At 39.7% G+C, this 27,437-nt stretch overlaps 1 protein-coding gene across 5 annotated transcripts in view; it reads left to right on the forward strand.

Moving 5' to 3' along the window:
• The window catches only part of LOC126174781 (axotactin), a 567,513-nt gene that overhangs the window by 310,872 nt on the left and 229,204 nt on the right, over nucleotides 1–27,437 (forward strand). For all 5 annotated transcript variants that reach the window (XR_007535484.1, XR_007535485.1, XM_049921127.1 and 2 more), the window contains exons 15-16: nucleotides 3,320–3,550; nucleotides 21,664–21,839. Coding sequence is in view for 3 of the 5 variants with exons in the window: in XM_049921127.1 (XP_049777084.1) it covers nucleotides 3,320–3,550; nucleotides 21,664–21,839 (407 nt within the window). In the remaining 2 variants the exon portion in view is untranslated. The remainder of the gene's footprint in view (nucleotides 1–3,319; nucleotides 3,551–21,663; nucleotides 21,840–27,437) is intronic.

Raw genomic sequence — 27,437 nt, forward strand, 5'->3', positions numbered from 1 at the left:
GATTATATGATTGTAAGATAGAGATTTCAAAACCAGTCTTAAATTGCACAACATTTTTAGGGGCAGATGTTGGCTCTGACTGTAATGTATTACTTATTAATTGAAGATTAAAATTCAGGAAATTACAGAAAGGTAGGAAAACATGGGAATCAAATCCAGAAAAGTGAAAGAACCAAATATTGCTGAGAGTTTCAAAGGAAGCATTAGATGGTTGACTGAAACACATGAAAGGAAAACAATAGAAGTCAAAAGGGTAGATTTGAAAGATGAAATAGTTAAGGAAGCCAAGGATCAAATAGGCAAAAGACAAGGCCCAATAGAAATTCTTGGATAACACATGGGTCACTGAATTTAATTCATGAAAGGGGAAAGTATAAAATTTGCAGGAAATGATGATGCATGCAAAGGGCAATAAACATATCTAAAAATGAGACAGATAGAAAGTGCAAAATGGCAAAGCAATTATGGACAGAGGAGAAATGCAAAACTGTAAAATGACCATATCATAACAAGAATAGACCGCTACTCACCATATAGTGGAAATGTTGAGTCGCAGGTACGCACAACAAAAAATTGCCTCTTTGTTGGATCTATCTGTGACTCAGCATTCCCCTATATGGTGAGTAGTAACCTATCTTTTTGGTAATATAAAGTAATTGGATAGATTAAAAACCTACTCAGCAAGCAGTGGCAGGAGAACACATATATAACAATAGGTTTTAGGTATACAAGCTTTCAGAGCCAGTGGTTCCCTCTTCTGGCAGAAGGGTTGAAGGGAAAGGACAAGAATCAGTCTTTCCTTTTCATCCCAAGAAGTAAGGTTCCCCTGACCCAGAGTTCTGGGTGACTTTTCCAAACTCTACCCCCTTTCCTAAACCTCTCCAGTCCTTTTCCTTCACCTCACTTCCCTTCCCTTCAACCATTCTGCTGGATGAAGGAGCCACTGGCTCTGAAAGCTTGCATATCCAAAACCATTTTTTATGTGTATGTTCTCCTGCTGCTGCTTCATGAGTAGATTTTTTATCTATCCAATTACTTTAGAATCTATCCTTTTACAATACTGTCATTAATTCATCCTGGATTTTCCAAAGTTGTAAAATCATGATTGTCTGTGGCTAAGATAAATGTCACTTACGAAAAAATTAAAGAGACATTTGAAGGAAAGAGAAGCACTTGTATAATTATTAAGAACTCAGGTGGTAAGCCAGTACTAAGCAAAGAATGTAAGGCTGAAAGATAGAACAACATGTACAGGGCAAATGAACTAGTGTACAGGGAAAATGAACTAGAAGCCTACATTACAGAAAGTGAAGAGGAAGTAGAAGAATTGACAGTGTTCTGGAAAACCTAAGTTGGGAGAATAAGCCATGACTAAACTATTCCACCTGGCATGCAAGATGTATGAGACAGCAAAGTACCTTCAGACTTCAAGAAGGAGATGACTTCCTATTCCAAGGAAGGCAGGTGTTGTTACATGTTAGTATTACTGAAGATTAGTTTGGGTTTCAAAAAAATATAGAAACAAACAAGGCAGTACTGACCCTATGATTTACCTTAGAAGACAGCCTGAAGAAAGGCAAACTTACTTTTAAAGCATTTGTAGATCTGACAGTGTTGATTGGAGTACTTTCTTTAAAATTTTGAAGATAGCTGAGATAAAATACAGAGAAGAAAGGGCCATTTACAACTTGAAACAAAACTGCAGTTATAAGAATCATAGGACATCTAAGGGAAGCAATAACTGAGAAGACTGGGTTGTAACCTATCCTCTCTATCTTTCAATTGGAAAGGCAGTTAAATTTAAGCAGAAGAAATTAAAACTCTTGAGATTTGCAGATGGTACTGTAATTCTATCAATGGCTAAAAAGAAATTGGAAGATGAGTTGATTAAGGTGGTCAGTCTCTTGAAAAGTGGTTATTTGATGTAAATTAATAAAAGTGAAACAAGTGTAATTGAATTTGGTTGAGTTAAATTGGTTGACGCTGAGGGAATTAAGTTAGGAAATGAGACTCTAAAAGTAGTAGAGGCATTTCATTTTTTGGACAGGAAAATGAGTTGGAATGACTGTAGTAAAGAGGATATTAGATGCAAACTGGTGATATATGTCTGTGCGTGTAATAAACATTTTGAATAACTAATGAGGAGGTACTGAATAAAACTGCAGATAAAAGAAGTTTATGGCAGAAACTGACTAAAAGAAGGAATTGATTGGTAGGACACATTGAGGCATCAAAGAATCACCAATTTTGTAATGGAATGAAATATAATTGATGAAAATTATAGATGAAGACAAAGGCCTGACTACAGTAAGCAGTTTCAAAATGGTATAGGTAGCAGGTCTTATGCAGAGGTGAAGAGTCTCGCACAGGATACATTAACTTGCACAGTGGCACCAAATCAGTCTTCAGGCTGAATAACACAAAAACAGTGTTCACCACATTGCAAATAGATACTAGTGGATCTAGTTAAAAATATTTTGCTGATACTCTACTAACTAGCAAACAGTAAATAGTGGTGACATGTCAATATGTACCAGTAACATTATGAGATCCTTAAAGAAAAGTAGTATGACAATTTTTTCATAGAAAAAGTGTGCACGACGCTTTTACCTTTTAGCTCACTGAGGTACACTGTACAATGTGAGAGATCTCTAAACAGCATGCACACATTATACTAGATTTCCATTCCATTGAAATAAATGTTGTCTTTTATAAGAAATAGTGTGTCTCTGGTAAACATGGTTGTTCTTAATGGATAATATCATTTAAATTTGAAGTAATACCAAAGCAAAGTGTTATTTGGGCAGCAATGTCTGAACTGTGAACCAATGTACAAAACTTTTTGAAATGTTTAAAACATTTGGGGTTCTGGAAGAGGTTTTATTCGGACTCCTTACAAAAGTCTGTCTCAATACATTACCTATATTATGAGAATCATATATCTTGTAAGACAATGTAAAGTAAAGAAAAGAAAGCAGTGTTAGTTATTCTTATTTGCTACCATATCCTTAATATTTTTCCACATACAAGCAGCCCTTGTAGAGTGACAAAAGCCACTGCATTTCAGTGATGCTGAAATATTAACTAAATGTGTTTGGGAGAATTACTTCTGTGGCCAAGATACATGATTGAAAATACTTTTGATGTTGCAAAATGTAAATGAAATACCTGTACTTTCTTTTGAATTACATGTATATATGGACAAATAGTTGGTGAAGTGCATTATGCTCATGTAAATAATAACATGCTGCACAATAAAGTGTGTATATGTATATTCTATTATTCATCCAATTGTAATGCACTATCTATCTTCCACCAGGCTTGGTTGGATGTGTGCGACTTATGATGGTGAATGGGGAATCAATTGAACCACGCTATGTTGTCCGCTCAAAACATGCAGTGGGAGATGTTTCTATAGATAATTGTCAATTAGTTGATCCATGCAAGAGACCAAATGCTTGTGAACATGGAGGACGATGCTCTGTTAAAGATGATCACATTCTGTGTGACTGCAGTGATACAGGATACATTGGGAAAAACTGTCATTTTGGTAAAAAATTGATGGATACTTCTGTATTTCCTAGAATTATGTTGACACAATCATCTTAAAATTTCTGTCGATTATTATTTTATTATCTTTCAGATTTATGTAGTATTTTTTAATTACATGTAACATTGCAAACTAATATACGTATGTGGAGATGATAATAGCCAGTCGGAGTGGCCATGCAGTTCTAGGCGCTACAGTCTGGAACCGAGCGACCGCTACGGTCGCAGGTTCGAATCCTGCCTCGGGCATGGATGTGTGTGATGTCCTTAGGTTAGTTAGGTTTAATTAGTTCTAAGTTCTAGGCGACTGATGATCTCAGAAGTTAAGTCGCATAGTGCTCAGAGCCATTTGAACCATTTTTTTATGATAATAATGAGCCATTTTAAGAATAGAAAAGACCTATATTTCTGTTGGTTGATTATTGCTATTATATTCAGAAGTGTATGATGACTTACAGTGGCAGAAAAATGAAAAGCAGTTGACTGAGGAAGACTTTGCTTTAATTGATTTTCAGACTGGCAGAGAAAGTAATGTACACCATTTACACACTCATATGTGAAAAAATCTGTACACCTTCTGTAGTGGAAACACTTTTCCCACCAATCCTTCCAACTAAATCCCACCACTGAACCTTGCCTCTACCAGTTCATTCCCCATCCAGCCTTGCCCATCTGCCACTACCACTTAATCAACTCTGTGTTACCTTCCAGGAATTCCTTACCTCCAACTTGGCCTCGTCCTCCTTTCCCAGGTCCCTTCCCAGAACTATAAATCTTGCAGTGGAGGAAAGGACAGCCATCAAGAGCCCTCCTACAGATAAAACTTCCACAATTGCCATGATGAATGACAGTGATTACCTGGCATAAGACATCTGTCAGCTGTCTGACTCCTCCACCTACAAAGACTATCACAGTGATTTCATCCAGATGTCGAGCATTCCTTGCTATCCCTACTCAAATCCTTAATCCCATCCCAAATCTCTTCTCTGAGTTCATGCCCCTTCTCATCTCAATAACCTTCTGCAAACCCACCTTGTAAATCCTTCCCAAAATCCATAAGCCTAACTATCTTGAACACTCCATTGTAGCTGGTTATTATGCTTACACCAAAAGAATTTCAGCTCTTATCAGTCAACACCTCTAACCAATAGCATGCAGTGTATCCTCCCATTTTAAAGACACAAACTGCCTGCTTCACTGAATATGAAGCCTCCTGACCGCATGTTCTGCTTGTCACTGTTTACACCACCTCCCCATATACCAGCATCCCCCATTCCCATGATCTTGCCACCAGTGAAGACATCCTCTCCTTCTGTTCAAACCACAGCCTCATTCTGTAAGCATATAGTTAGCTACATCCTAACAGATAACTACTCCTCCATTGAGGGGAAGATACACATATACACAAAAAATCTACAGCATGGCAATGGGCATCTGTATAGCATATTATGCCAACCTGTTTGTGGGCTGGCTAAAGGAAACCTACCTAACCACCTAAAACCCCAGACTCCTTGTCTAGTTCAGATCCACTGATGATATCTTCATGATCTGGAGTGAGTGCCAAGATACTCTATTCTCATTCCTCTACAGCCTCAACACCTTCTTTCTCATCCATTTCACCTGGACCTCCTCAGCTCAGTGTGCCACATTCTTGGAAGGTGATCCCCACATCTTGGATGGCTCCATCCATGCTTTTGTCCTTATGAAGCCCATTAACATTAACTAGTACCTGCATTTTAGTAGCTTTCATCCTTTTCGCACAAAAAAATCACTCCCACATAGTCTGGACACTTGTAGACCTACATTTGCAATACTGAGAAATCTCTTGCTCAGTATGCTGAAGATCTTACTAAGGCCTTTACAGACACGCACAATTTCCCAAACTTAATGTATAGACAGTTTTCCTAAGCCACCCTCCCCAAGAACTAACACCTATGTCCTCAGCCAATATCTTTCTTGTCACATAACTGAATCACAGCCTTTGTCAAGGAATAGACTGTCATCATGCCTGAAAATAAGGATCACCTTATCCATAATCCTTCCACCAAAATCCTACTGCCCACCCTAATATCCTACTCCATCCTTATGCTCCACCCACACACAACTCCTTGCCACGTGGGTCATACTCTTGTGAAAGACCCAGGTGCAAGACCTGTCATACTTCCACCCAGCACATCCTACCCCAGTTCACTCACAGGCTTATCCTATCCTGTCAGAGGCAGTACCACTTTTGAAACCAGTCATGTAATATATCAGCTCTGCTGCAATTTTTGCACAGCTTCTTCATGGGAATGATCACCATCCAGCTATCCATCTGACTGAATGGCAATCATAAAAACCATGAGCAAGAACACAGTTGACCATTCATTGGTGAAACGTACTGCTGGGCGTAGTGTGCTTGATTTCAGTGGCTTCTCAGAACCTTTGCTGTCTGGATCCAAAATCCCCAACACCAGTAGATGGGAGTTGTCCTTGCATCACATCCTTCAATCCCAAAATCCTCCTGGCCTCAGTCTCTGATAGCCCCCTGCCACACACCACACCCACCCCTGCCCCAACACCATAACTTTACCTACCCAGCACCCGCACCCTCTTCCCTGCAGTCTCTCCTTCATCTGCTCTGTCTCCACCTCAGTCCTCCTCATCATCATGTACCATACAAGCTCAGTAGTGCTGGTGCCTGTGCCACATTCCTATCCCATCCGTCCCTCCCACATTCCTATATCAGGCACCTGGTGCCTCTCTCTCCCAGTCATCAGCCACTCTTCTCCAACTCTCTTTCCCATTCCCCACTTCCTTTCTCCCATCACCCATTCCATCATCCGACACAGTCGCTCACCTCAAATGCGCTGCAGTGCCTTCACTAAGTAGTCAGTGGGCATAATGTAGTCATAAAAGTTTTGTGTGTTTGTGTGTGTGTGTGTGTGTGTGTGTGTGTGTGTGAGAGAGAGAGAGAGAGAGAGAGAGAGAGAGAGAGAGAGAGAGAGAAGGCTGAATTTGAGTGTGTATATGTTGTCTGTAGTTCAAAAAGATATTCATCTGAAAGCTATCAAAGTTCTTAGTCTTGCTTATGTGCCGTTCAATGAGTTGATGTCTCTGATATTCAATAAGTTGCTATCTTTATTCCTTAAAGCATTTTCTTTTCGGCCAACACTTCTCATTACCACAAGAAAGAACTGAATTTTATAGGCTTGTGATAGAGAATAATCACAACATATACCATTCTGATCCATATACAGGGTGTGTCATAAAAATGTATACACACTTTGAAGTGTCATAGGAAATTTATTTCCGTTCTACAATGTTAAATTTCTGGAAATGGAAAGCTTAAAGTCCAATTGGAAAAATAAATGTACATTGCAAATGTGATTAATGTTCAAACTGGTGGCCTTCAGCATCAATACATTTCTGAGTACGAGTCACCACTGATTCCGTACATCGTACCAAAGTGTCCAATTATTTCTGCGCACACCGCCTGAATCTCATTCCAAAGTGTGTCCAGGTTACGTGGTTTATTTTTGTACACCTCATCTTTTACTGTGCCTCATAAGAAGAAATCCAGCGGCGTGAGGTCTGGAGAGCATGCAGCAAACTCAATTGGTCCCCTGTATCCTATCCACTGGCCTGGCACATTGTGATCCAGGTATGCTCGTACATCCCTATGATAGTGTGGCGGGGCGTCATCTTGTTGGAAATAAAACTCATCATTACCATATAATGCACAAATGGCAGCGAATATGGAGCCAGCAAGCATTGTTAGGTACGTTTCTCCAATAACAGTACCTTCAAAGCGAAAAGGCCCAATGAGTCCCCTTGCAGACAAACCACACCACACATTTACACCAGGCAAATTCACAGTCTTTCCAACTGTAATGTGAGGATTATCTTCAGCCCAGTACACACAATTGTGCCTATTGACAGTTCCATTGAGTTTAAATTGGGCTTCATCCGACCAAATTATGCTACCCATAAAACTCAGTTCACGTCTCACCATCTCCTGGACCCATTCACAAAATTCTAACCTTCAGTCTGGATCGTCATCACTTAGCTGTTGCACCAGCCTTAGAATGTACACACAAAGCTTGCCTTTCTTCAGAATGCGTAGCACACTACTAGCACTTACATTACTCTCACATGCCGCTTGCCTTGAAGATATTTGAGGTGAATGCTGAAACAGATCCAAGACCGCAGTTGTGGAATCATCACTTGTAGCTGTACAAGGTCGCCCTGATTGACCTTTATGCACATCACACACTGTTCCATTAATTTCGAATTTGTCTCGTAGACGGATAATTGTTAACCTTGAAGGTGGTTCTGTACCATACTAACTTCTCCACTGTCTTCGAACCGCAGCTACATTCTCAAACTTCCAGTACCACTTAATTATCTGCTTCTGCACTTCAAAGCTCAAACGCACGTCCGACTTGTTGCAGTTACTTCCTTGCCACTGCTGCCACCTGTTGAAGAAACATAACATTACTTTTGTTGATAATTCTTCCGGGTTATGTGGCCGTGGTCCATGGCATTCTTCTATTCCTAATGTTTCATCCAATACTACGTTGGAAATCCTCAGATGTATGGCTGGTCCTGCCGAGTCCTGCGGACTGACGAGTCGGGCGTCGGAGAGTGGCCTAAATACTGAGGAAAGTGGGCGTGGTCTAGCTTGCACATAGTAGCAGAGAGAAAACTAGTCAAAGATAAAATGTAACTATCAATAATATTCCATCATAGATCAAAAATACTTATTGATTCTGTAACGCCACTGTCCATACCTCGCTTAATTTCAAGGCCTCTTCTTTTCTATTAAAATTATCTTCATGTTTATAAATTTCAATAGCCTCCCTATACAGTCGTGGATAATAGTTCGTGGTAGCACTTAAAACTGTAGTTTCAGAAAACTTAACTATATGCTCACCTGACTGAAGTGCATGTTCCGCAGCTGCCGATTTATCTGTTTTTCCCAGTCAGCAAAGACTTTTATGCTCCTTTACCCTCGTATTCACACCTCTTTTCGTAGTACCAATGTAGACGTTGCCACAAGTACACGGAATTTTATACACACCGCTAGATGATAATGGTGGCCTTCTATCTTTAACAGAACGAAGTACTTGTCCTATTTTTCTGGTAGGTTTGAATACCGGTTTCACTTTATGTTTCAGCACAATTTTGCCGATTCGATCTGTAACCTTACTAATGAAAGGTAAAGACACCGTGTTCTTCCATTGCTGTGTACCATCCTTGTCCTTTGGCCTGCTGTAATTAGGTCTTAAAACTCTGTTAATTTCTTTGTTTGAGTACCCATTCTTTTCGAAGGCCTGTTTCAGATGATTCAGTTCCGTATCCAGATGTTCTGGAGTACAAATCCGTTTTGCCCTGTCCACTAAACTTTTGATTACACTTCTTTTTGGTTGTGGGTGATGATTGGAGTTCTGACATTCTGGTCAGTTTTGATATTGTATCTCTGTTTACTATGATTCCGGTCAATGAAGTTATGGTTTACATAACAGAAGTTTTCCCTGAAGATTTGGCCACTCTGTTTAGACACTGTCTCACATCTAGCCAGTTTCAGTGGGGTGAGGAGTTTTATGAGCAAGTGGATGGTGTTGCCATGGGTAAGCCGTTGAGCCCTGCAATTGCCAATTTTTACATGGAGAAATTTGAACAATTAGCATTGAATAAACCAAATAAGAAACCATGTTGTTGGTATCGTTATGTAGACGACACATTCGTGGTTTGGACACATGGTAAAAAAGCCTTAGACAATTTTTTTATCATCTTAATAGAATAAACCCTAAAATTCAGTTTACCATTGAAGTGGAAAAAGACCAGGCTATTTCGTTTCTCGGTGTGTTAGTCATGAGACAGAGTGATGCCACTCTAAGACATAAAGTGTTTCGGACGGGCACACATACTGATAGATACTTACTTAAGAACTCCAATCATCACCCACAACAAAGAAGAGGTGTAATCAAAAGTTTAGTGGACAGGGCAAAACGGATTTGTACTCCGGAACATCTGGATACGGAACTGAATACGAACAGGCCTTCGGAAAGAATGGGCACTCAAACAACGAAATTAATAGAGTTTTAAGACCTAATTACAGCAGGCCAAAGGACAAGGATGGTACACAGCAATGGAAGAACACGGTGTCTTTACCTTTCATTAGTAAGGTTACAGATTGAATCGACAAAATTTGGCTGAAACATAAAGTGAAACCGGTATTCAAACCTACCAGAAAATAGGACAAGTACTTCATTCTGTTAAAGATAGAAGGCCACCATTATCATCTAGTGGTGTGTATAAAATTCCGTGTACTTGTGGCAAGGTCTACATTGGTACTATGAAAAGAAGTGTAAATACGAGGGTAAAGGAGCATAAAAGTCTTTGCCAACTGGGAAAAATAGATAAATTGGCCATTGCGGAACATGCACTCAGTCAGGTGAACATGTAGTTAAGTTTTCTGAAACTACAGTTTTAAGTGCTACCACGAACTATTATCCACGACTGTATAGGGAAGGCTATTGAAATTTATAAACATGAAGATAATTTTAATAGAAAAGAAGAGGCCTTGAAATTAAGCGAGATATGGACAGTGACGTTACAGAATCGATAAGTGTTTTTTATCTATGATGGACTATTATCGATAGTTACATTTTATCTGTGACTAGTTTTCTCTCTGCTGCTATGTGCAAGCTAGACCACACCCACTTTCCTTGGCATTTAGGCCGCTCTCTAATGCCCCACTCATCAGTCGGCAGGTCTCAGCAGGACCAGCCATGCCTCTGAGGATGTCCAACGTAGTATTGGACGAAATGTTAGGAATAGAAGAATTCCATGGACCACGGCCACATAACCCAGAAGAATTATCAACAACAGCACCATCCAGTCATGGAAGCCTTCATTGTATGATAACATTACTTTCTCACAGATATTTAACCTTGTAGAACGGGAAATAAATTGTCTATGACAGTTCAAAGTGTGTGTACATTTTTTTGACACACCCTGTAGAAGTCAGTATTTTGTGAAGATCTCCACCCATTGTTATTTTAAATGTAGCAACAATGCAACTACAATGACAAAGAGTTCTTAGCCTACTTCTTCTGAAAATACTAGAGCTGCAGGGCCAGTGAGATTGTTGTGGCACCTGCACTAAAATGATCTCAAAAGTAGCTGACACAAATGTGACCTGCGTGTTATACAGGTTACATGAATCACCTCCTCACCAAACAATGCAAAACCCATCAGAACAGATAAAAATTGATTCTGTTTCCTTCCCAAGTGAACAGTGAGTGAGGGAAAAAGTCGTATCTGTGACACCACAAATAACTCAAATGTTGCAAACAATTTATGGTCAGGCACTATGTTTTTTGAATAAGGTGCAAAGAACAAGCTATTTATTCTTTGTTGAACAATGAAATTTCACACCATGACTTACTTAATTCAATAACAGTCGTGCATCATTATGAGTCAATTCAGTTTGAATAATTAGCATTATTTGCATTTCATGCTGTGTTTTGTCCTTTCCAAATGAACAAGTCTAACCATGAGATTTCTTTGTGACATAGTTATAATTTTTGTCACTGACAGAGTACTGGTACCTTAAAGTGTTTAAGTTGTAGTATGAGAAGGTAAATCATCATAATAGCTGAACTGTGCCTGTAACGTTACCCTCCAAATCAATATTAATGTGACAGGACCAGTAACTTCAGTTTTAAACAAGTTTCAAAATGTTCATTCTTTCATACAATATTATGAAGGTAAAATAAGAGCATATAAATTTCAGAGTGAGGGATATGATTCCTGTCTCAGTCTTTTTTTTTTTTTATCTTACGGAATTCTGTGAGGAAAATCTTGGTCTATCTATCACTCACTTGCTACATGTGCTACACATCTCTGTTTCATTTTCATTGCAGTCATAGTTCTGTCTTTCAGTTGAGCCTACCTCTACATACATGCTTCACAAGCCACCACACAAAGCATTGCAGAGAGTATGCTGTAGCACTACTAGTTGTTTCTTTGCCTGTTCCACTTGCAAACAGAGTGAGGGAAAAGTGATGTCTAAATGCCTCTGCATGTGCCATAATTTCTCATATCTTATCTTCTGGTCCTTATGGATAATGTATGTTAGTGGCAGTAGGATCATTCTTCAGTCAGCTTCAAATGCTGGTTCTTAAATTTTCATAGTAGTGTTCCTCGAAAAGAATGTCGTCTTCCCTGCAGTGATTCCCATTTGAGTTCCCGAAGCATCTCCATAACACTTCCATGTTGCTTGAACCTACCAGTAACAAACCTAGCAGCCCACCTCTGAATTGCTATGATGTCTTCCGTTGAAGTGACCAGATATGTACTCCAAATACTCAAGCAATACTCGTGAATAGGTCACAGTAGCATCCTGTATGTGGCCTAATTTACAGATGACCCATGCTTTCGTAAAATTTCCCAATAAGCTGAAGCTGCCCATTTACCTTCCTTACCACAATCCTCAAATGCTTGTTCTCACTTTTACAGTGTTGTGCCCAGATATTAAAATGACATGACTGTGTCAACCAGGACACAACTAATGCTGTATTTGAACATTATGTGTTTGTTTTACACATTAACTTTCATTTTTCTACATTTGGAGTCAGCTGCCATCCATCACACCAACTAGAAATTCTGTCTAAGTCATCTTGTATCATCCTACAGTCACTCATCTTCAGCACCTTCCTGTGCACCACAGCATCATCAGCAAAAAACTGCAGATTGCTGCCCACCCTGTCTGCCAGATCATTTGTGTACATAAGAAATAATAGCAGGCCTATAACATTCCCTGGGGCAGTCCTGATGATACCCTTGTCTCTGATGAACACTCGCTGTTGAGGGCAACAAACTGGGTTCTATGTTCTGTCTGTTCTTAATGTTTTTTTTCTGTATTTCCTAGTGACTCTGAACATACATCTGTCAATTGCTTGAGTAGTCCTCAGTTAATGAACATTTTTACATTTCAATAGCATGCTGTTTTGCCATAAGTTAAAACTGTTGACACAGACTGCTGTAAATGCTGCATTTCAAACACATAGATAAGATAGATCTGAAAACTCTACTTAGTACCAAAAGGCACTCCTGGCTATTATTATCTCCTATTTATTCTTTAACTGTTCAACCAACCCTTATACACAGAAACACACCAATTGGTTCTATAGCTTCATTGCTGTTATTCATACTGTTTGCATTGGAATGGGTTGATTATTCTTGTATTTAGTTGTATGATAATTAATTTTCAGGCTTACTTTCAACTTTCTCTTCTAAGCTCCTTGGTTAGTAGTTGAAGTTTATCTGCACAAGAAGAAAACGTTCGTCGTTAACAAAAGGAAGCTGAGTCAGATATGTTCCGTTAAGCTCTGCTGCTTTTTGATTTTCCCAGTTTAAAATCCATATCTGAGAATAGTTTTAGTAATAGGGAACCTCCTTATTCAACTTCATTTCAATTCCAAATTTAAATAAAAAAATATGTAGTTGTACATATTCTTCTGTGTGAATGAATATATTTTTTCTCAATGGCTGTTAATAAAGGTTGTTGTAATTAAACTGAAAGCATTCTAAAAACCTAAGAACCAGTTGAGAAGTTTATTTTCTCATAACATAAAAGTCAAACCAGTCATTTATTGTACAGGAGACTCGTCAACATTATGCTATTAAAAACTCTAGTTTTATATTATTTTGGTGCTGTACTATCTAACTACAGCACATCATTTAATTTCACACACTACATTAAAAATTAATTATTATTAAATTTCTTTTGTGGGTTTACATATTTCAGTTCTTTTTGTTGTATCCTGCTCAAGTAAAGACATTATCATTCAAGAATACCTTTACTGAGTAATACCACTTTTGGGCTAGGATGCTGTACAATTTCCTGTTCAGAAGAATATTCTCAATCTTATTTATGCTTTGCCCTTTTAATTCATTCCAAGTTTTCATTCCAATGTACTGTGGAGTTTGGGCAGAGAGCTGTGGGCAGTGGATAGGAAGCATGAATTTTCTTTATTCATAGTACTATACATATGCTGAGAATTATCTACTAAAAATAGACTAATGACAACATTATGAAAAGAATAGTTGCTACTCACCATATAGCAGAGATGCTGAATTGTGGATAAGCAGAACAGAAAGTCTGTCAAACAAAACTTTTAGCCAAACAGGCCTTCAACAGAATTAGACAACATACACATACACTCTAGCAAATGCAACTCACACACAACTGATCACAGTCTCTGGTTGTCAAGACCATATTAGATTAGACTTACGTTGTGTGTAAAAGGAATTAGCTCATACACTGAAGCACCAAAGAAACTGGTAAAGGCATGTGTATTCAAATACAGAGATATGTAAACAGGCAGAATATGGCACTACAGCCGGTAACACCTACGTAAGACAACAAGTGTCTGGCACAGTTGATAGACTAGTTATTGCTGCTACAATGGCAGGTTATCATGATTTAAGTGAGTTTAAACATGGTGTTATAGTCGGTGCATGAGCTATGGGACACAGCATCTCCGAGGTAGCAAGGAAGTGGGGATTTTCCTCTGCGACCATTTCACGAGTGTACCATGAATATGATGAATCCAATAAAACATCAAATCTCCAGCATTGCTGCAGCCAGGAAAAGATCCTGCAAGAACAGGACCAACAATGAGTGAAGAGAATCATTCCATGTGACAGAAGAGCAACCATTCTGCAAATTACTGCAGATTTCAATGCTGGGCCATCAACAAGTGTCAGTGTGCAAACCATTCAATGAAACATCATTGATATGGGCTTCTGCAGCCGAAGGCCTGCTCGTGTACCCATGATGGCTGCCCAACACAAAGCTTTATGCCTTGCCTGGGCCTGTCAACACTGATACTGGATGTTGACAGCTGGAAACATGTTGCCTGGTCAGACGAGTCCTGTTTCAAATTGTGTCATGCAGATGGACACGTACAGGTATGGAGACAACCTAATGAATCCATGGACCCTGCATTTCAGCATGGACTGTTCAAGCTGGTGGAGGCTCTATAATCATGTGGGGCATGCACAGTTGGAGTGATATGGGATCCCTGATACATCTAGATATGACTCTTACGGGTGACATGTACATAAGCATCCTGTCTGATCTAGAGATGGGGGATCTGCTCCTGAACTGATTCCTAGAGTTGAATCTTTCAAAGGAGTGAACAATCAGTGATTCAGAAAAAAAAGAACGGTAGCTCCAAACGTTTCCCACAGCAGAGAGAGAGAGAGAGAGAGAGAGAGAGAGAGTCGGAGCAGATCAGCGGGGCCTCTGCTGGTCAGAGCACACTGCACGCCACACAATACAGCCAGCGCTGGCCTCTGCCCTGCTTCTGCCTTGGCTGCCTGCATTGTGCAGTGCCCCATTGGATTTTGTGTTTCACATATGCCATGCCGTCTCTGTGCTTCCTCTGTCGCGTGCAATGTCTGGCCACCTTAACTTAGCATCGCACTCCGTCGGCGATCGTTTCAGTCGCACGTCCTGCCCTCTGGGCAGTTGATGCGAGCAACAGGATGGAGAGCCTCCTAGTGGAGGACATAAGAACTACTTGCAACAACCTGCTCGCAAGAGAACGGACGATTTGCCTCAGAGTGGGTGACTGTTGGCCGTTTACAGCTCCCCCAACCCTCGGAACTCGCCCGCTCAGTGCTCACCCCACCGTTCTCTACTCTAGCCAGAGCGTTGAGTAAAGCAACTCAGGTGTCACTCTGGTCTCTGCGATCTTAGCTCACGCAGTAATACAGCTCGCGGCTCGACCTGCTTGACTCAGCGCCTCTGCATCGGAGTTCGTCTCTACTGGATATTGTTCTTCGTAGTAATACCGCTATGTATATTACATAATTATGTTATGTATACATCATTTGTTTTTATTTTATTTTTATTTGTTTAAACTGATCAGATTAGGTTCCTGACGACTCCTCTTACTACAGGATTTTTTATTATGGACACTCAAATTTACGCTTTAATTACGAGCGAACCGGTCAACGTATCGCAAAATGTGATACACCAATATTTTCCTTGTTTTATTCTGCGTAAGGCTATATGCAGCACTTTGGTCTTACAGTCAAATTTACATATTTTTTTCTTGTTTTAGTACGGATTTTGTGATTTTAGGCGTCTTCGGAACGAAACGTTCACTTTAAAAATATATGGCTTGTGATGTATTTGTACGAGGTTAATGAAATTTTAATACATTATAGCCAAATATATTTTTAATGTAAATCTCAAGTTACAACATTTTCTGATCACCCAAAAAACCACGATAGTGCAAAATAAATCAATAATCAAAAACTTTGTCATATCGTGGAAATTTCAATAAACAATATAAAATTCTTACTCATTATCTGTGTTACTTCAAAATAGGATCAAATAAGATAAAAATACAGGTATAGTACTGGAATAAACCAAGTTTAAAGGGCAATGTGCCTTCCATTTATTTTCTATTGTGAATAAGTGGTGAGTCATGAAAAAGAGCTAGTTCATTTCAGGGAGTGAACAGTTCTGATCCGATCTCTGAAAAGAACAGTTTTGCCCACCTCTAGTCTGATCACCTGCATCCATTCATGTCCATTGTGTGTTCTGACGGACTTGGGCAATTCCACCAGGACAATGCGACACCCCACACATCCATAATTGCTACAGAGTGGCTCCAGGAACACTCTTCTGGGTTTAAACATTTCCCCTAGCCACCAAACTCCCCAGACATGTACATTATTGAGCATATTCGGGATGTCTTGCAATGTGCTGTTCGGAAGAGATCTCCATCCCCTCATACTCTTATGGATTTATGGACAGCCCTCCAGCACTACTTCAGACATTCATCGAGCCCATGCCACATTGTGTTTGTCACTTCTGTGTGCTCACGGGGGCCTACACAATGTTAGGCAGGTGTACCAGTTTCTTTGAATCTTCAGTGAATATGTAGAGGAGCAGAACACTTGAAATGTATAGCTCTCTTAATAGTGGACAACAAAGCGCCCTTGGCCTTTCTTTGCATGTATTTCTGATAACACCATACTTCATCACAGATGCTAAGTAACTACAGTACATTTATCACATCTTGTCAGCTGAGTCCTAGTGTGTTGATGCAATGTTTTGATGAGTTTCATACTCGTCATCTTCAGGAGAATTATAATTTAACAAATGCCTTTAATTTGTTTCTTAGCTTCTGAATGAATTTATTTTTTGCCATTTGTTTTTATGTCCTTACAGCATTCTTAAATACTTTTTATAGTTTTTAACATAATTAATAAACTCAAGACTTTTATTGTGTTTCAGATCCATATGTAGTTTCCTTTTTTCTCCCTAGATTTTGTGGCCAGTAGTAACCAGTTCAGATCATTACAAGGGGCATTCAATAAGTAATGCATCACTTTCTTCTTCGAAAAGCAAGTTGGTTTCATTCAGGGTTTTAGTACACCATTTTGTTCCCCACTCTTTTGCCTACAAAACCCTATTTTCAACATAGTTTCCAATCAATGTGACACCCTTCTGTCATCTTACTGGGAGGGCCTGTATGCCTGCATGGTACCACTCAGCTGGTCGACACCAGAGCCAACATCTTGCTGCATAATAACCTCCCGATCGTCCATGTACTGCTTCACAGAGTGCATTCTTCATTGGGCCAAACAGATGGCCAGCCGGTGTGGCCGAGTGGTTCTAGGCGCTTCAGTCTGGAACTGCATGACTGCTACGGTCGCAGGTTCGAATCCTGCCTCGGGCATGGATGTGTGTGATGTCCTTAGGTTAGTTAGGTTTAAGTAGTTCTAGGTTCTAGGGGACTGATGACCTCAGATGTTAAGTCCCATAGTGCTCAGAGCCATTTGAACCATTTTTGAACCAAACAGATGGAATCTGGAGGGCGTGAGATCTGGGCTGTAGCATGGATGAGGAAGAACAACAGTCCAGTGAAGTTTTGTTAGCTCTTCTTAGGTTCACAGACATGTGCGAGGCATTGTGGTGTCACAGAGAAGGAGAGGGTTGTTTGGATTTCTGTGGCAACAAACACCCTGAAGTCATTTTGTTAATTTCCTGAGGGTAATGCGATGGACTTCAGTTGATCATTGCACCATGAGGGAGAACATCAAGCAGAGTCCCAGAAGATCATTACCATGACTTTATTGGCTGAGAGTGCGGCTTTGAACTTTTCTTCAGAGTAAAGGTGGTGTGACACCACTCCATGGATTGCCGTTTTGTTTCTGGTTGAAAGAGATGAACCCATGTTTCATCACCTGTGACAGTGTTCAACAAAAATTGCCATGGTTGGCATTGTAATGCACAAGTAGTTCTGCATATATGGTCCTTTGTTGTTCTTTATGGTCTTCTGTTAAATGGTGAAGGACCCAGCAGGCGCAAACCTATGAGTACCCCAACTGGTGGATGAATGTGTCAGCTTTGCCAACAGACATTCAGTTGAGCATCAAGGTGTGTGATTGTGATCCATTGATCACCTCGAATGATAGTGCCCACATGTTTCAACATTGCAGGAACCACAGCTTTGTGTGGCTGGCAGGCATGTGGTTGATTGGACAGATTTGTGCGACCTCGTGTCATTGATGACAGACAACTCGTCCAACAATTCCATGCTTGTGTTTACTTCCAGGTCTCCGTAGACATTCTGGAAGCACTTACACATAATTTTGATGCTCTGGTTTTCTGCCAAAAGAAACTCAGTGACAGCTCTATTCTTGGGATGTACATCAGTTACAGACACCTGCTGGGACTTCATGAAACTATAGGAGCTGAAGCAAGAAAATTTGATGATGTCCCACAACAAATTCTGCATTTTTTCAACCAAACTGGCTGGGAAAAGAAATGTGTTGTATTACTTAATGAACACATCTCATAGTTGCCTTTCTCCAGCAGTTTACTTATGAAAATGTGTCACTGAAGACAAGCAGAAATCACTCACCCAAAGTTTTCCCAATGTGAAGATTCATTTTGTAATTGGCACTGAACCTCATTAGTACAACAGAACAAATTTATGTTTTCCTCACTGAATTTTCTTTTATAAAGTTTTCCTAGTATTTTGTGTTTTATTTTTGCAATTCAATCAATAAAGCAGAGTGATATGAAAGTCTTGGGTTGAAGCAGAATTTAGCATCAACTGCATAATTTGTTAAGGTATTGTCTATATGTTGCTGTCCTCCCATTTGTCCTGTTGAATTGGTGACATTTAGACTGAAGCCAGATTCTTGAATCAGATCAGTAAGCTGTGTTGATATGTTTGATTTACTAGTTGTATCCTTGTTGAAAGCAGCAGCAATCATTATGTTTTTCTTTCTTTTTTAAGTTTCTCAAAAAGGAATTGCAATTTAGCAAAACATAATTGGTTATTTCAGCACCTGGAGTCCTGCATATAGAGATAATTACAATGCTTTGACATAATTCTATACAGCATGTTTTAAATATACGTTCTTCATCATAGGTTCAAAATTATATCTTATTTTATATTGTAATGTATTTTCAACAACTATACAGGAGTGTCTGTGACTTCTGCCACTCCTACAAAAGCTACCGGCTGCTCTGATAGTTCCTTCCTTATTTAGAACTGCGATAGTTTTTTGTTTTTCTTATTCCTAGGCTAACAGTGACTTTGCAGTTTCGAGTTTCAGTGTTTCTGAGCATTGAGTCACTGTTTATTAAACAGTCATTTTTGGTACCTAGCATTTTTGCTTTTTGAAGTTAGTTTGTTTTCTTGCATTTTATGGTGGTCCATTTGTATTTGTTTGTTTCTTCCATATTGAGTGAACTGTTACCTAGTTCATCACTAGAATTATGTTGGATCTTAATTAAATTTTTCAGTGAGCTCTAACCATGCAGATTTTTATGGTTATGATGAATTTTTTACACTGGTCAGTTTCTTATTTTCCCAGGCTTAATGGTTATTTATACTTATTGCTCTGTTCTGTAATTTTGTTCACTGACTTGCAAATGATCCGTTGTGATGCACGTCCATTGTGATAAATCTATATTCCCAGTTCATTACTTACTTGATTAAAATCGAGTGTTATACATATTTAAATAGTTATTTTGTTTTCCAAAACAGAATTCTCACATCTTTTACCATAAATGTTGTTTTCATTTTTTATTTATCAATGGTTGTGTTTCATGGATTCTGGTTTCATGGATTCTGAGAGACTTAACCTTTCACCACCACCCCCCTCCCCCACTTCTCCATCCCAAACTCACAAAGTAAAGTTTTTTCTTTTTTTCCTATTTAGCCTCCTTTGGCTTCAAGCTGAAGATCAGTTTTTTTTTTTAATATATTAATTTTTTAATTTACTTTTTCTTTCATTTCACTCATCTGACTCTATGAATTCTATTCCAAGAGAGGTCTGTCAAGAATGTAAAACAAGGCACAGAATGTGTAAGTAAAGAGAAACAGCTTTTATAATTGCATTCAAAACTTATATTAAGTGCCATTAATGACAAATGACTTACGTGACTTTAATCAGTGGCATTAGTTTTATTCTGTCTGCTGAACATTTTAGTCTCTACAGATTATTAAAATTTTTTTGGGACTGGTCTATGCACACACAAAATATAGTCTCTTATTAAAAAAATCAGCTGCTTTTTCAGTGACATTATTCAGCTCCTGTTTGCCCACGACTGTATACTTAGAGTGAGTAAATGTACTTTCATCATAAAATATTTATCTGCTTTTGATTGTTAAAATTTTTGTTTTACACCTTATCTTCTGAATTTTTATTGTGTTTTCCAGGGCCAACATAGTTTTAAATTGTTGTTTTGTGTTTATTCTGCAGCTTTCCTTGTTTCATTTATATGTATGTCAAACAGGTATTGGATAAGTACTCTTATATACCACATAATATTTATAAGTATTGGAAGGAGTAAAGGTAAAATTCACAAAACCGGACTGGTGGGTATTGTGGCCATAAGAACTATGGCATCAAAGGATGTGTTGTAAGACAGTTCACAGCTCCATAATTCAGAGGCCAATGGCTGGCCAACTCAACTCTTGGCCACAATTTGATGGGACATGTTCATTTGTGTAGACAACTGGTTGATGGTTGTATCCACATGAAAGACTATACAGAAGTTATAACAGAGCTGATATAGACGTGACTGCTTTCACAAGTAGCCCTGTGTCTGATAGAGTAGATATACCTTTGAGGGAACTGGAACAGGATGTGGCGAGTGGGTGCAGAGCACCTGGTTGTTCTGCATGGATGTATGTTATGAGGAAAGGGATTGGAGACAGGTGGTATAAGGATGGACCATCATATTTGCTAGATTGGTTGGGTGGCAGAGTACCACTTTTTGAGGGGTGAGAAGGATGTAAGATATTCCTCATTTCTGGACATGATTACAGGTAACTGAAGCTCTAGCAAAGGCCGTGATAACATTGGGTAGTGAGGGGAGTGATCCTTTGCAAATGATTTTCAGGGGTGGTTGGAGGATTAGTGGCATGTATGGATATGACACAAGAGATGTCTTTGTGGACTAGGTCCAGAGGGTAGTACCCATCTGTAAAGGCCTTAATAACACCCAAAGCATCCTGAGCAAAGGACTGCTTGTCTGTGCAGTGTTCCCACTAAACTGAAACTTGTGCTGGAATTTCAAAAACAATGTGTGAAAAAGGCAAATCTGTGTGTAATACAGAAAATCTTACATTCACAATGTACATTAGTTAATGTTTAATATGGACTACCTTGATATCCAGATTGATTCTTCTTGTTGATTTAGTTTACATACTCCCTGAGCTACCCTCAAAAATTTATTCCCAAGGCTGTGTTTAATTCTCTTAAACACTCCATGGTAAAGATAAACAGAATATCAGATCTGCTTACATGAAGTACCTACTATGACTTAATACATTTTATTATAATTAATACTAAGCATGAAGAGGGTGAAATGTCTGAAATTTCATTTATTCCTTTCAAATGACTGATTCTTCTTTCTTTTCCAAATTGTTTTGCTCAGCAGTATTATTTTTCATTGCAGAAATCATTTGTTATTACTTTTGTTCCAGACATAATGTTGATTATTTCTGTGTATTAATAACTTAAATGTGGATAATCCTTTGTCTTTCTATAGTAATTTTGTGTATATATTTTCAGCACTTCACAGGAAAACATGTGAAGAACTGGCTCTTCTTGGATATACAAAACCAAGTGTTTACTGGATTGACATAGATGGAAATGGAAGGTTTCCTCCTGCTCATGTTAAATGTGAATTTCAAGCAACAGAAGATGCAACAAAAACTATTGTAGAGCATAACTTACCCAGCCAGACTGTAAGTACCAGTGACTGATTAGGAGCTACTTTGCTTGAAAGAGTGAGAGATTAAGGTGTATTTGAATATGTTTCCTGCAAAACACTAAAACGTGTATTTACACAAATTTATTTTCATTGTAAAATAGTAAATCAGAAGAAATTTTCTTAATCATGGTTTGCCAAAATTTTTTGCTGCCTGAAAGATTTTTTTTTTCTTTGTTTTGTTTTTCTTTAATCAAATTTTTACATTTTTCACAAGCTGCAAAACTGTATAAACTTTTCACACTAATTAAGGCCATAGAAGCATGGTCTTTTCCAAATGTACAAGATGGTTATAATTAAAATAAATCTTTCAAAACACTGTTAAAATAGCATCAGATTGATGTCAAATTGCAACATAATATTATTGGAGAAGGGGGAAAGTGTATGGGAGAAGAAGAAAAATAGTGTGAAAATTGATCAATAGATGGTGTTGTATGCACCAGAATATGTAAATGAAAACACCTGTCATGTGAATGACCCATTGAAGTTGGTACAAACATGCCGGGTACACAGCTTTTCCTCCTTTCGCATATGCAAGACCTCCAGCATACTTGGCAAGGGAGTTCTTGTCACTGCAGATACATCATCAACAGGTGGTTAGGCTTTATGAGAGAGATTTTTGTTGTTGAAAGGATAGCAGCTGTCAGAACACAGGTACTGCTGGTGGTTGGTTGGTTTAATGTAGATGGAGCCATCAGAGTGGTGCAGGTCAAAATCCAGGAAGGTAATGCATGGGGTTGAGAATCAGTTGAAGTGGATGGGAACAAAGGTGTTGAGTTTATGAAGGAATGTGGGTAGGGTGTCTTGGCCCTGAGTCCAGATGATGAATATATCGTCAATGACTCTGAACCAGACTAGGGGTAGAGTGTTTTGGGAGGCTAGGTAGGTTTCCTCTAGATAGCCCATAAACAGAATGGCATAGGAGGGTGCCACACAGCTACTCATGGCAGCAGATTTTTTTTGCATACCTTCCCTTCAAAGGAAAAGTAGCTGTGAGTCAGAATATAGCTGGTAAGTTGTATAAGGAAGAAGGTCATTGGTTTGGAGTCTGAAGGACACCGGGAGATGCACTGTTCAACAGTGGCATGACCATGGGCATGAGGGATACTGTGTACAGGGAGGTGGCATCAACAGTGATGAGTCAGGATCCATGCTGTATTGTGCAGTTCTTCTGATAACAACCTAACACCTTCATTCATCTATTTCCTGCACCATTTCTCATTTCTTAATGCTGTCCCTACCCCAAAGGACCTTTGCTCAATCAATATGCATCAGTTCAGAAGTGTATCTCTATCCTTGACTAACATCCTACTCTTTAAATGCTGTTTAACTCATGTATATCCCTCCCCCCCCCCCCCCCACCCCCCACCCCACCGCATAATAGCCTAACCATAAAAATCCCCTTCTCTGGATCCCACCTTCCTTTCGTAATGACCTTCACCTTTCCATATTCCGCTAGTACCTACGCCTCACAAACCTGGTACTGCAGAAACATCTCTTCACATCTGAGGCATCACAGAACCACCTCTACTGCCTCCTCAGGATACTTGTACTGTGCAGTCCTTACTGCACAAACATTTCTGAAATAGAAACCCTTGTGCTACAGCATGTGGAGGATCATTCCAGACACCATCTACATAAATTGTCCAACCTGCTGATGTCCTACTACTATCTTGTAGCATCACTATCCAACAGTTCCCCTCGTCAACACCTCTAATCGACCCAGACTCTGCCAAGCTGATCTCTTCCATTTGCCACATTGTCCAGAAGTCCCCCCAATACACCATACAACCCAGAACTGAAGCAAACCCAAAACACAGTTGTTTATATTACCATCAAAACCCTCAGGCCCAATGAAGTTTCAGTCCTATCCAAAGGTCTCATCTTAAGCCTCAAGCTCAAGCTTAACCAAGCTGAACTTGTCAAAGACCTACCCTCTTTCTCCTGACCCCTACAGTGGAAATACTTCTTTGCCACCAGTTCCTGTACCAAAAGCTAACCTAATCCCAACATTGAACCTTAGCTCTTCCACTTGAGACCACAATCAGTGTCATCCTACATACCTCCCATCTAACACACCCATATCAGCTTTCAACAATTTCTTACTTCTGATTTGGCCACACTGTGATTCCCCAAATCCTTTCCTTAGAACACTAACCTGTCAGTAGTAAAAGGACAGCCATACACAAACTGAAAACAAATCCTGGTAATGATTCACAGTGCCTACCTGACAGAACGCTTCCACCAACTGTCTGGCTCCTCTACCTACAATCTCTGCATTAGTGATCCCAACCCACAAGTCCAACACAACCTACTGAAATCCATAGGCTGTTCCCTGAACCTCTCCCCTGAGCCCACCTCCATTCTCACCCCAACAATAACCCACACACCCACCTTCTACATGCTCCCCAAAATCCACAAACCCAACAGTCCTGGAAGTCCCATTGGAGCTGGCTATTAATCATTTACTTCACGAGCTTTCCACTATCCTCACCCTTTTACCTCCTGGATTCTTACTCGTCACTGTTGAGGGCACATCCCTATACACCAACATCCCTCATGCCCATAGCCTTGCTACTATCAAACACTGCACCTTCCAATGTCCTTCAGAGTTCAAACCCACCACCTTTTTCCTTATACACCTTACCAACTATATCCTGACTTACAGCCACAAACAAATTTGGGGCACTGCCACGGGTGCCCGTATTTCACCCTCCTATGCCACTGTGCCAACCACCCTATTGGTCTTCTGGAGGAAACCTTCTAGGCCTCTGAAAACTGCCAACACCTACTCTGGTTCAGGTCCATTGATAATATCTTCATGATCTGAACTCAGGGCCAAGACACCCTATCCACATTCCTTCACAAACTCAAAATCTTCTCTCCCATCCACTTCACCTGGTCCTCCTCTAGCCAACCTTTCTGGATACTGACCTCTGCCTCTCTGATTGCACCGTCCACACCTCTGTCCACATTAAACCCACTAACCACCTACTGTACCTGCAGTTTGACTGCTGCCAGCCCTTCAACATAAAAAAATCCATGCCATACAGACTAGCCAACCATGGATATTCTATCTGTAGTGACAATAGCTCCTGTGCCCAGTTTTCTGAAGTTGTCATCAAGGCCTTCAAAGACAGGCACTACCCTCAAAACTAGTCCACAAACAGATTTCCTGTGTCATATCCTCACATACCCCCAGTCCTACCATTATCCCCAAGAATCAGCTACAAGGAGCTCCCCACTCTTCACCCAATATTGCCTTGGACTGAAACAACTGAACCTCACCCTTTGTCAGGGCTGTGAGTATCTCTTAGCTCGCCCTGAAATGAGGGACATGCTACCCAAGATACTTCTCATCCTTCTTAAAGCAGTTTTCTGTCACCCAACCAACCTACACAACATCTTCATCCATCGCTATGCCACTCCCACTACCAACTGCTTGCCATAGGGACCATATTGCTGTGGTAGAACAAGGTGCAAGACCTGCCCAATCTATCCACCCAGCTCCTCCCATTCCAGTCCTGTCACAGGCTTATCCTCATCCATCAGAGGCTGGGTCACCTGTGAAAGCAACCATGTCATATACCAACTCTGCTGCAAACACTGCACAAACCAGCTGTCCACAAGGATTAAGGGCCACTTCTAAACTGTTGCCAAGAACAAACTTGATTGCCAAGTGTCACAAGTTGTGGCTGAGGACAGTATGGTCAATTTCAATGGCTGCTCCTCAACCCGGGCCATCTGGATCCTTAATTCCACCACCAGCTTCTCTGAACTATGCGGATGAGGGTTATCCTTGCAACACATCCTCTGCTCCTTTAATCACCATGGCCTCAATCTCCAGTAACCTACTGTCACTGCACCATCCACCCAACTGTTTCTCATTCCTCTGCCCAGTCACCCAATTCCAATTCGCATCCTCACATCATCTTCAGCATGCACTGCTCCCCAACTTCTCTGACAACTATGTATCACATACCCAGCCCATATACCTGCCACCCCTCCTTCCTAGCTGGCAAACCAGCCACTAAACATCCACCCACAATCGCTCTCTCTGCCTCTCACTTCCCTGTCCCTCTACCCACTCCATCCAACACTACACCCATCACAACCATTGCCAAAAAGCAGGCGAAAACATTGTTTTGGCTTATAAGAATGAGAAAATTTTTCATCCCACAGAAATAGTAAACATTTTCAAAAATTGTTATACTTTTCATAGCAGAGATTCGGCACAAAAACACTCCACCAAAAAGATGCAACCAGACAGAAACAAAGATGTCATACAAAGCTCAATGTTTATGACTAAAATAACCAAAGAAAATGTATTAAAATCTATCAAGGAACCAAATAAAATACTTGATGGCATTGATGGTATATGCAGCCTGGTCCAAAAGAAATGGTTACTGAAGTCAATTGAACCCTTATACATCTCCAGTCACAACTTTTCTGCAAGTGCTGAAAACATAAAAAATCATACAAATCATACCCATTCACAAAGTCAGGGCTTCTCCTACAGTTTTTACACTCTGCAGCTTCCTCTAGCACCATGGATCTTATTCCCTGGTGTCTTAACATATGTCCTATCATCCTGTCACATGTTTTTGTTAGTGTTTTCCGTATATTCCTTTCTCATTCCTTAACTTGTCAGCCCAGCTAATTTTCAACTTCCTTCTATAGCACAATATGTCAAACACTTTGATCCTCTTCTTAAGTGTTCCTACAGTCCTTGATTCACTATCACACAGTGCTATAATCCAAATGTATATTATCATAAATTTCTTCCTCAAATTAAGCCCAATGTTTGATACTGGTAGACTTATTTTGGCCAGCAATTGTCTCTTCACCTGTGATATTCTGCTTTTTATGTTCTTCTTGCTTTGTCTGTGAGGTGTTATTTTGCTTCAATTCCTACACTTTGTCTACCTATTGGTCACCAATTTTGGCATTAAATTCATCACTAATCTCTTTTCTGCTACACCTCATTACTTTGATCTTTACTTGTCTTACTCATAATCATTGATCTGTTCATTCCTTTCAACAGTTCCTCCAATTTTTCTGCTCTTTCAATGGGAATAACAATGGCATTAACGAATCTTATTATTGTTATTCTTCCAACCCAAGTTTTAATCACACTTATGAACCTTTCTTGTTTGATGTAAAACGCTGCACCCCCATCTTACACATTCTTAATCTGAGCACTTTGTTCTTGGTTTCCCATTTTTATTCTTCTCTCTTGAGTTTTGTATGTGTTCTATATTACCCATCTTTCCCTGTAGCTTACTTATAATTTTCTTAAGAATTTCAAATATCTTGCACCACTTTACATTATTGATCACTTTTCCACGTCAACAATTCCAATGAATGTCTTTTCGTATTTCATAAGCCGAATGGTTATCATCTATCAGATCCTCAGTTTTATTTTCCATTCTTCTGTGCAGTAACTGAGTGAGGTGGTGCAGTGGTTAGTACACAGGACTCACATTCAGGAGGAATAAGGTTCAAATCTGCATCCAATCATCCTGGTTTAGGTTGTCCTTGATTTCCCTAAATTGCTCCAGACAAATGCTGGAAT

This window comes from Schistocerca cancellata, chromosome 3 (assembly GCF_023864275.1).
Source record: "Schistocerca cancellata isolate TAMUIC-IGC-003103 chromosome 3, iqSchCanc2.1, whole genome shotgun sequence".
NCBI classification, from domain to species: domain Eukaryota; kingdom Metazoa; phylum Arthropoda; class Insecta; order Orthoptera; family Acrididae; genus Schistocerca; species Schistocerca cancellata.